The sequence below is a fragment of the Neurospora tetraspora genome, assembly GCF_033439725.1.
Source record: "Neurospora tetraspora strain CBS 560.94 chromosome Unknown B0H65scaffold_3, whole genome shotgun sequence".
Classification (NCBI taxonomy): domain Eukaryota; kingdom Fungi; phylum Ascomycota; class Sordariomycetes; order Sordariales; family Sordariaceae; genus Neurospora; species Neurospora tetraspora.
The window spans coordinates 986,993-997,843 of record NW_026944385.1 but is presented as its reverse complement, the minus strand read 5'-3'; the positions used below and the strand labels follow the sequence as shown (position 1 = coordinate 997,843).

At 46.3% G+C, this 10,851-nt stretch overlaps 4 protein-coding genes across 4 annotated transcripts; 1 reads left to right on the top strand and 3 right to left on the bottom strand.

Moving 5' to 3' along the window:
• Positions 1-61: 61 nt before the first annotated feature.
• Positions 62-1,458, top strand: B0H65DRAFT_547406 (uncharacterized protein; the record flags this gene model as incomplete). Its single annotated transcript, XM_062829516.1, has 2 exons — positions 62-725; positions 800-1,458. The coding sequence occupies 2 exons, from the start codon at positions 62-64 to the stop codon at positions 1,456-1,458; spliced, it is 1,323 nt and encodes a 440-aa protein (XP_062682674.1).
• A 620-nt stretch (positions 1,459-2,078) lies between these two features.
• Positions 2,079-3,592, bottom strand: B0H65DRAFT_460897 (uncharacterized protein). Its single transcript, XM_062826567.1, has one exon. The coding sequence runs from the start codon at positions 3,285-3,287 to the stop codon at positions 2,229-2,231; it is 1,059 nt and encodes a 352-aa protein (XP_062682673.1). The 5' UTR covers positions 3,288-3,592; the 3' UTR covers positions 2,079-2,228.
• Positions 3,593-4,290: 698 nt separating this feature from the next.
• B0H65DRAFT_151628 (uncharacterized protein) lies at positions 4,291-5,222 on the bottom strand. The gene has a single exon (XM_062821085.1). It carries the CDS (start codon positions 5,023-5,025, stop codon positions 4,531-4,533), a length of 495 nt encoding a protein of 164 aa, XP_062682672.1. The 5' UTR covers positions 5,026-5,222; the 3' UTR covers positions 4,291-4,530.
• A 4,700-nt stretch (positions 5,223-9,922) lies between these two features.
• On the bottom strand, positions 9,923-10,346 carry B0H65DRAFT_460889 (uncharacterized protein; the record flags this gene model as incomplete). Its single annotated transcript, XM_062826566.1, has 2 exons — positions 10,019-10,346; positions 9,923-9,996 (listed from the first exon to the last, which is right to left on the bottom strand). Coding segments are annotated over exons 1-2 (177 nt in total), but the record flags the coding sequence as incomplete, so codon positions are not given.
• Between the last annotated feature and the right edge of the window lie 505 nt (positions 10,347-10,851).

Here is a 10,851-nt window from a genome sequence, read left to right as displayed (position 1 = left end):
CTATACATGCCGTGGCCAACATCAACGCTGCCGTACGCGGAAGCCAGGACGAGAGAGAGACATGGACGGTGCGTCTATAACAGATGCGTCGCAGCAGCACGACGGCCCGTCTACAACCGGTGCGTCTCAGCAGCTCGACGGCCACTGGACGTCCATCCAGGTTCCCCGACAGGTCTCTGGTCGGAGTCTGCGGAAATCATGTGATCGCTGCCACCAGCAGAAGCTCCGATGCGTCGGGAACAAAACGTCACGACAAGCCTGCGCGCGATGCCAACACGTCGGTGCCGAATGCGTCTATAACGCACGGTCCAGCAAGCAGGCCAACAATAACAAGGGCAGCAGAAACCAGAACAGTGCTCCGACCGAGCCTGTGACGCCGGTCCTGAACCACCACCAGCCCGGCAACTTTGGAGCTTTCCACCCCGATCAGCTGCAGCTGGGCAGCTTCTTCCCGTCTGGTTGGGATGCCATAAACACCCCGTCTCTGACTGATCCCGCCCTGGCGACATATACGCACAGTGGCCATGCTTCGACACTCTCGACGACGAGCACAGGCCCCGTCTTCAACACGTCCGAGTCGGGGATCGACGACAATAATTTCATCCCGGCGCCAGAGGTGTGCAGGTCCGGCGGCGACCTGTCCGCTCAACTCGCGAGCGTATGCCAGACACTAGAAACCCTCCTTAAAACGGTGACAAGTGAGCGCACTGGCCATGCCGAACAATGTAAACAAGCACATGCCAACCCCCCCCCCCTTCCCAGTGTGAGAATTATGAAACGCTGACTGCGACATGCGTAGATCCTGTCGGAGAGGTGTTCAGTGCCTTTGAAGGCTTTGTGAGGGCCATGGTGCTCACCCGGGGAAAAGCTCGGACCCCATCCCGAGACGCCCACCCGTCCTTCGCCAAGTACCTGGACAGCAAGCAGGCGTCCATGGCAGCGCAATGCTACATGCTCTGCATGAGATTGGTGGTCTCTCTCTCGGAGAAAATGCTGCAGAACCTCTTAGCATCGCCCATGCCTGCGCAACGCACATCCTTCAGTTTGAGCACGCCCGACTCGACTCCATTCAACGCCAGCGCGCTGGGCATCCTGGACGTGAACTTCTCCCTAGGTAACCAGAACATGATCGAGGGCGTCGGCCTGGAAGATCTGTATGTCGGCCCCACGGACTCGTACGAGCAGGCCGTCGACTCCACCGTCAGCATACTCCGCGTCGGCGCCAGACTCATCGGCAGAATGGAGCAGTTGCTGGAGATCCCTCCCGACATGGCCGGGGGCACGACGTCGTCGGGAGAACAGCCGAGCACCGAGCATCAGCGAAGGAAGCTGTCGCTGCCGGCACGCCTCGTCGCGACGACGTGGGAACACGAGACGAGTATCGATAACAAATGCCCCGTAACGTGTTTCAAGCGCTATCGCGCCGCTATCTTGGGTCTTGCCCAAGGCCACGTGTGAGAGAGGCTTCCTATATACCATAGAATAGAAGTGGGTTATTAGCTTGTGTAGCCGCAACGGGCAATCGCTTTTGCGATATCCTAGTAGCTATGTTGTTGTTGAACGTATACTTTGAGTATGCTTGCTCCGAACGCGGGCCGAAACTAGTCTCAGTGCTCAGACCTCCCTGGCTTCAACAGTTCGTTCCCCAAGTCACTTTTTTTGACCAACAATTCTAACCAATCACAACACCACAAAATCAAATCTCCGCCAGGAAGGTCTGAGCCCACCTGTGCAGAATCCAACGTGGCCCAATTTTGGCCCTGGCAAAGAAAGAGCAGTACCATCTCTAGAAAAACCCTCGCTGAAAAGCAGTAAAACGGAACAAAAGGCACGTGAGGAAGCGAGGAAACATCTTAGTACACCAAGATTATATGAACGAAGTGAATGTATCTGAGCGGCCGAGATTAGGGTAGTCGCGTTATCCGATGGCTTGAGTTTTGCCCTTAGCCAATGCCTTGAAACAGAAACCACAACCAGGTTATCTATTCAGAGCAAAGGGGAGGAAAGGCACCCGGACAGAGTTGTATCAAGAAGTTTGCACAGTGAATCACGGTTGCTCTGGTGCATTTATTCCACCCCTTTATCTTACACCAATTGATATACATGGTATACGTACAGCCTCAACCGCTGAATTCAATTCTCCCTCCTCCCATCTCAAACCCCTCTACTCTTCGTCCTCCTGTCCATCCTTCTTCGTGCCACGTCTCCCCTTAGATCTCCTCTCCCGCTCAATCTCCTGCAGCAACTGGAAAGCCTCCAGCTGCGCCGCGTTCATCACACCATCCATGTCCACGGGGGCAGCATCGGGCTTCTTCTCCGACAGCTCGGCTGCCCACAAAATCCCCGTCTCCCCGCATAACTCGGCCAACGCAGAGTATGTGCTCCCAGAGCAGGGACGATTCCTCGTGGCGTACCCAACTTCGGACTCTTCGCATCTCTTCGTGTGCATTCTCAAACATAAGATGGTAGGCATAGTTGTTCGCCTGTGAAAGGTAAAGCCGAGCAAGGTCTTCTTCCGCCACGGTGTCGATCACTGAACTCGCCATCGAAAAGAAAGATCGGATGATTCCCTCCGATCCTTTGATATCGCCTTTGAGACGTAGTAATACACTACATCGGTAGGTGACCTTGGCTTGAAGTTGATAGTCATTCCTATCGACCAGCTTATTAGCTAGTTCGGCGGCCTTCTGCTTGTCGCTGAGCAACAATGAGGCATCGTGGGATGCCTCCAGGAGATGCTGGGAAAGGCGGTGCCGATTCCATACACAGGTTCTGTTGCGAGGTAAGTAATCACTCGCATGGCGTAAAGGGGATACATACGAGGGCTGGTCGGCAGGAAGTATTGTGACTATAAAACGCCAGTCCAAAAGTCCAAGTCCTAGTCCGTCGGATGGAACCCGTGAAAGCGGTCCACCTTTGTCGTACGGGATGGAAGCAGCCCGCGCAACTGTCTGACAGGCGGCAGTCCCTCCGTGGGTCCCAGGAGAGGAAGAGCTCCTGATCTCAATGAGCTTGCCTGCCGGCGGCCGGATATTATCTCCTCTTTCTCCAACCAGCACGCTGTCACTTCCCCCATGAGGCTGGTAATCAGCCTCGTGCGTGCCATCAAAACGTGGGGAACTGCCGGAGGGGGTGCTTAAGTCGTCGGATTGCAGACCGTCTGCGACTTTGTTGTTGCGATTTCTCCGATGCGACTGCGTGCCACAAGACCTGTGGTGCCTGGTATACAACTTCTTACAGGCTGGGCATTTGTTGTTAAATATAACTCGGGATATAGATGAACTCATTTGCGTTGAATGTTTAGGCTCGTAGTACGATGTGCAGTTTGATGTACAATTCTCGATCCCACTTTCTCGATAAGACGGGGGTTGGCGTGGCGTCCTACCACCAAGATCTCGTGCGTGGCGGGGTCCGCGCCGCCCGAAACCGTTAAGACTCTCCGGCGTACTGACCTAAGGGAATTAACGGCGGCGCTACCCCCGGCGCCGTCAGTCGCGGCACACACTCGTTTGTGTTTACGATTGCAGATCGGTCCCCGGGTCAGCGACAGCAAGCCATACAACTGCGATAAACGGCCTTGTATGCGCTTAGGTAGGCTCAATGTTACATAGTACGGTTGGCACGCATCGCAGTGCCACATCCCCGAGTGTCGCCGGACTTAGCGCGACTTAGCGCTTAAAGGGGATGACGGCTTGTCGCGGCAGCCAAAATTGACCGAGCCAACGGCCTTTACGTATGCTCCGGGACATCACATCATTCAAATTCTACAGGCCTCGAGCTATCCACAACATTCGGTGAGAATCGAAACCGATGCATCAATAATAACAGCCGCTAATGTATAAGCAGCAGGTTCTTCCGTGTTGGCAATGTGGAGCGCCCAGTGCTCAAATCCTGCACCACCGCCATCCCCGTAGGGCTGATTGTGGCTTACCATCCCTGAAGGCGATCCATAGCGGGAGATCGACCGCCAGCCGAAGCTTAAAGAGGCTGACACGCCATACGTTGCTTCGAGACTCCAGTAACGGATACAGAGCCAGCCGTAGTTACTAGAACCCGTTCATTCGCACTTTCCAGAGCTAAGATCGCTTTCCCGGAAGAAGCGCCGGTTTGTAAATGGGGCTTGGCGAGATGGGGCTTGGCGAGATGGGGCTCGTGAGGTGCGTTCCCAAATGAGTTTACGGGATGGTGCCTCCATGGAGATTTGATGATAACCTAATGCGCTACCCACGTCGGCAAGAGACACTACAGACAGCAATGCGGAGAAGGTAGCAATAAACTCTGGAATACTTCGACAAATGATGAACCGAGGTTTAGCATGGCCGATTCAGAGGGCCTAACTGCCAATCTTTCGAAGTTCGTAAATGAGAGATGAGTAAACAAAACGAGCCTCCTTAGCAACCAGTAGTGTCTCTGATTGGCCAACCTCTCCGAGAAAACCAAGAAACCGATCCAAATCCGGCAGAGCTAGGACTCGACTCCCGAGCAGATCTCAAGTCTAGTCTGACACCGTAACGAAAGAATCCGCCCTCTTCATCTTCTCCCTCCCTGCCCTCGTTCTGCCCATCCACTGCTGCGCCTTCTCCACCGCCACACGAGCTGAGCATCTATGATCCAGTAGGAATGACTGTATTTCGGCCGGGGAGAACTCCCGCTCCGGTGCCTTCCGAGAAAATTCACGCGCCCATCGTTCCATATAGTAGGTAGCCTCTCCGGTAAGGGATGCCACGGTTTGTCTGCCATGTGCGAGGTTGGGGGCTGAGGATATTCCGGAGTAGGATAAGGTGTAGGAGATCGCCTCTCCACAATCCCGTGCCCGTGGCGTATTTTGTATGCCACGCTAGATACGCGGAGGTTAACGTTGTGATATGCTGAAGCCGTGACCGAGAAGTTCGGGTGGGGTTTGTTGATAGGATAAGTGTTGCCAAGCAATTTATGGGATTCCACACAGACAACAATGTGCCAAGTGCTCCCTGGCACCCCCCAGATGGGGGTTCCTTGTTTGTTTTCGTCGTCTCCGTCTTTCATTAGACGCCAGTCTCTGATGTCACTATTATCATCGGTCTGGCCGGAATATATATCGGTTGGATGTAGCGGTTCGACGAGTTTAAGAGTAGCATAAACTCCCTTTAGCGGTCTGTTGGTAGAGTCTCGGACTTGGCAAGTGATAGATATGTTGAAGAATAAAGAATTAGTTGTAGAAGGAATAAAAAGACCGAATAGCTTGAGTAGTTGAAGGTGGATAATAGAGGATGGTTACGGGTATATATACGTATATGGTTGCTGGTAGGAGGTGGTATTCTATCTTTGGATTATCAGTTGGCTATCTCCTATTTTCGCCACCTATGGGGTATATTACCTTTTAAAGTCTAGTTTCCTTTTTCTACATTCGAGATTTGCAATCTAATTCTGCCATAATCATCATTTGATCCTTTCGTTACCGTGCTAAGAATTCAAGCGTCTTCTTGTTTTAGTCCGATTTTTATCTCTTCTGAATCGTCGGCAGAAATACGACCCGACGGTGGATTCGTAGTTACTATAGTTTGATATTGTCGGAATGCGCTAATAATTGTCGTTGCGATATTTGTAACCATTTCGTCACGCTATTTTAATTCCCGTGCAAGATTCCGGCGTAGTAGTAAATAAGACAACTCTAACTAATTTAGCTAGTGTAATAACCTTTAATTTTAAAGTTTAAGTTGTTAATTTTCTTTTTCTAGTAAATGTATATAAGTTATTTCATCTTTTTTATTACGATTTATGTTTGTCTTTGGTAATAATGGCAGGCGTTTATTTAGACTCATCGTCTATTAATTTACGCTGTATTTTTTAAAAGCTCTGTAACGTTGATAGAAAGGCTCTCCAATCTAGAAGCTACGGTATTTATGGATTCTAATGCCGTTTCGGATATCTTAGAGATTCTCATTATGTCGTTTTTAAGAACCTCCAACCGTTTATCTCTTTCCTGATCTCTATCCATTCTGTCCAAACGACGTTCGATTCTTGCGCTTCTAATTAATTCTAATATTAAAGTCTCAAGTTGGACATCTCGGTTATGAAAATGTCTATGTTTGTTAATTGAGTAAAGGTAATATAATATAGTAGGAAGAAATACCTTTTGCAATGTAGACACGCTGAATCAATTGGATCAAACAGTGTTAGCAACCGCGTTGATTGTGGTGGTGGAGGAAGTAAGAAAGATTTAGGATTTAAATCCTCGAACATTTGTAGATCTACAAGGTTATCTATAGTGCTAGTGTTCGTATAGAGAGAAGATATAATGGGCTCATACAATGAGTAAAATATAAAGTTTAAATCTAAAAGCCAGCTTCTATCGTTAAAGAGAACTATATATACCCCTTCTCTCTTTTAATTTATACTGTATATTTAGTGTCTTCTTTAACCCCTCTCATTACAACTACTATGTTCTATCCAATCAATATACTGTGGCAATTTCTCTTCTTTTACATCGCTGTTGGCGCTTCTATAAATAGCCTTTGTATTGTAGAACCTCCATTACAATTAACTCCTGGATTCCCTATTCGTGCTATGTAAATTCAACGCAAAAGCTCCTCGTAAAGTATTTAATTAACTTTTGAAAGTGGAAATGTAGAGTCGCTATGCGAAGCTATTATAATTACTGCCGACGTCGAATACGTAATCCCTTTTAAATATCCCAATTGCCCGCAACTATTAGTATTTGAATTTATTGTACCACCTCTTCCAAGTGGCGATGCGCTTGTCTTTTGGTATTTCTCTCAAGTCTTCGATCCCTTTAATATAAACTAACCTAAGTTAAGCAATGTGGAGTATCTATTGAAAACTATTATATAGTTAATGTGACGGCTGGCACCCTCTGGGCTGTCACGTGCCGTCATGGGTTCCAGGTGCAGGTGCAGGTTCTGGGCTTGGCTCTGGTTGCCTCCCAGCCAGGGTATAAAACCCAGCTCCCGTATCGAGCCTTCCCTTTTGGGATTTCTTCCCCTCTTCAACCTCTTGTCTTCAGTCCAAGTTAGTCAAATAGTATCATCATCACTGTTTGGCTACGCCGTGACAGTTAAGGTTATAATTGGTAATACTATAAAAACTATACCCGTTCAAAATGGGACTGTTCGCTATCTTAATATTTTATCGGATACTATAGAATCATCCACATTAGGTATTACCCGTAGCTCCCTAAGTTTATCTTTTAAAATATTTACGATAGATAACCTGGGATCAAGCCAATTGATAACTATTTCGTTAGTATCCACTTTATGTAAAACAAGCATAACCTCAATTATTATAATAATTCCCTCTCTACCGAACGACTCCGTCTCATTAAACAATACTAAACTTCCGGTTACAACAGTCGCCTCCTACCTCTGGAATAGCTCGTTTACGTTAATCCCATCTAGAATTCACGCAATCTCAGCTCTTACATCAATATCCGATTGTTATCCCTCTTTACTAAGCACTATAGAGATTTCGAGTATAGCGCTCGCATTACACCTGTGGCAAACCTCCTTATCTTTATCTAATAAACGATCAAGCATGCCAATAGTCTCATTACAACCAGTTTTTGCAAGGGCGGTAAAAAATCTTCCGCATGCTGGAGTGATTATTGGTGCTACGTTCGCACTGAATTACTAGCCGCTTGGTTTAAGTATCCCGAGGGAACGGAACGCTAATTTAGTTTAGTACACCCCAGAAAAAGTGGATCTATTGTAGAATAATTGGATAGTATACGGTTGGAAAGAAACGTAGCATCTCAAAGTAATAGCCTAGTTATCCAAGGATGACTTGACGATACTATATATCTCACGGTGTCATATATATTAAATATCACCAATAGGTGAAAATTTCTTAAATTTAGAACAAATACATTAGATATTTAGAGTTTATAATTTAATAGTGTATATCACTTCTAGTTCTAATTCTTTTAAAAAGGGCGAAGGTGGCTAACTATAGGCAGATTCTTTCAATATTACTATTATTACGATAGTGTGTAATAATATGTATGATATAATGTAACGAACGCTGAGAACCATTATAGAAGAGAATATAAATATTATAACAATTCTATTACTAGAACAAATCTCTATATCTTTTTTGTAAAACTTCAAACAACGAATTGCCTTGCTAAATCACCATGCCAATTCTTCAATTGGAAAGAAATGTAGCATCTTAGTGATAGCCTAGTTATATAAGGATGACTTAAGGATACTATATATCTTACAGTGTTATATATATTAGATATTACTAATAAGTAAAAAAATTTTAAATTTAGAATAGATGCCTTAGATATTTAGAGCCTATAATTTAATAGTATGTATCACTTCTAGTTCTAATTCTTTTAAGAAGGGCGAAGGTTGCGAACTGTAGGAATATTCTTTTAATATTAATATTATTACAATAGGGTGTTATTAAATGTATCTTAGCCTAAATATATTTTAATTAAAATTATTATAAAGACTAGCGTACAATGGACTTAGCTTCTTCTTAGGTGTAAGGGGTGTAGCATAGTTGACACAGATGCTGGCCAAAAGAATCGATAAGGTTCTACGAAGAGAGAAGGGGAGAAAGGATGCCCTCTGGGCAGCCTGGCCGGCTGTCCTAAAAAAAGAGGCGTGCGCACGCACAGGCTAGTGTTGCCTGCCGCGAGAGTGGAGCACTCGCCTGGCAAGACTGCCAGGCATTTCAGCCACGGGCGCCAGCCCCATGACACTTGACTTGTCCATAAAGTATGTTCTCATAAGTGCCAGGCCGAAAGCCAATGCTTCCTATAAGTACTAATATATAAAAGGCAAGACGACATCTGGGATTACAGGGTATATCGACTGCGCGTTCTCACAAAGTGCTAAGAATAAGCAGAACATCGTCTGTGGTGGCTTCAGTTTTCTTAAATGTTTGTCTATATAAGAGGTTGAACTTTTATACAAGAGTTGATTAGATCTACTGTGAGAAGAAATATTAATATATAGTATTAGTATAGGTAAGAAGGGAATCTACCTAGATAACCTCTCTACGGGCCTTCCTATGGTTGCCAAGCAATCTCCATTGTTTGGAATCTTCGTCTGAATCTTCATTCGAATCTCGATCCCTTCTCTTCGCGAATATTACAACATCAGCTTGAGCTATTATATGCTTCTATAAAGCAATAATAGTTACTACTGACTGAATTGTTGGTACCTGCTTCTGTTCCTCGGTACCGTCTATATATAGACGCTTGCATCTTGCATAGCGTGTATAGTCGGCCAGAAAGCTCTTGCAGATAGTAATAGACTTTTTCTTATTTTGGCACACGCCAAACCAAACCTTATTAGCCTCTTTTTGTATTAATTGTAATACATTTATAATAAATCTAAAAAGCGTTAATACGCAATATTAAAGAAAATAGCAAAATAATAAAATATATACCTATTCTATAGACGCCACGCGCGTTCTCGCTCGGCTTTGGTCTTTTTACAAAGCGAACGCTCATGTGTTGTTACCGTAAATTCGTCGACGTCGGCAAATGCTCTTCTTTTCCATTCTTCGACGTCGCGTTCAGTCGGCGGTATCGGCGGTTTTCATAGCTCCATCCCTTCCGTATTGCATATGGATGGAGTGCGATCGGCACCGTGAGACTTAAATAATACCCTCTCAAGTTGCAATGGCTTACGAGCTCAGTATATTTGAGAGGAGAAATTAATTAGAAAACTCGGAAGGAGGGTTTTATATAAAAACCAACACAACCCTCGCAACGTAGGGGCCGTAATTCATGTGGTAGAATTAACGGGGAAGAATGGATATACAATGAATGTGATTAGAATGGGACAGAAGTTTGCTTATTTGGTTCAATCGGGAATCCGAGGGTAAAGACACAATTTATATCTTGAGGCCCTTCTAACTCGCCTGAAGCGATATACGTACGGAGAAAAGTGTTCACCAAAGCCAACCACACCTTCCAAAAGCCAACCAGGGGTAAATAAATGGCAGGGGTAAGCACCTTGTGTAGTGTATGCCTAGCCCACTCAGCTGGGCTTGGCCTAAGTGGAACGGTGCACTCGATGGCGAAGGCAATGAAAACGGTTGCAAGAAACGGCGGCGGCGTTTTTGGCTGAGTCATCCAAACCCCTGTAAAAACCTCCTCCCATAGACATGCTTCCGATATGTCGGCTTATCTATGGGAGCGGGAAGGACAGGAAACGGGTCTTTTAATCACGTGGTAGGGTCAAAAAACCGAACCACCAGCTCCCATATCCATATCGTTCGGACGGAGGCAAGACGGTAAGTGGGGAGGCGGCGCTAAAAAGATGAATATAATTGGGCGGATTATGAGAAAAGTTGACCGTCCTAACACTGCGGCTAGATCTTTTACACGGGTAACACCAAGATTGCACTCGGTCAGAAGACCATTCCTGATTGGTTCCTAGTACTCCTCGGCCCAGTTATGTGTATGCAGTTAGTCGCCGAGTCTGATTGTTGGATGACGGTTTGGTAATCCACTATGACAAACTGATCACGATAGACCTCCTTCATGTACCTGCCTTAACCTACCTTCTTTGTCTGCCTACCTTAACCTACGTTCTTCATCTGCCTGCATTAGCCCACCTCTTCCCTTCCATCCTGGCATGTCATAACCATGGTGGTTGGCTTGCAACATACTACCGGCGCGGCCGCCAACACCTTTGTAGACGAGTCGATTGGCGGAGAGAGCTGCATGCCAGGGCTGCGAAACAGGGTGAGTGAGGTGGGCAATGAGTTTCTATTCTCTGTCTGGGTTGAAGGAGAGTTCAAAGAAAGATTGTTCCAAAGGAGACAGCTTGGCGAACTGCAAAACCTACCCAACGAAGACATTAAATTTTTGACACCCATTCAGCCCGAGGATGG

Bases quoted from the DNA above. Each gene is read 5' to 3' on its own strand.
- B0H65DRAFT_460897 (XM_062826567.1), bottom strand. From the start codon at position 3,287: ATGAGTTCATCTATATCCCGAGTTATATTTAACAACAAATGCCCAGCC.
- B0H65DRAFT_151628 (XM_062821085.1), bottom strand. From the start codon at position 5,025: ATGAAAGACGGAGACGACGAAAACAAACAAGGAACCCCCATCTGGGGG.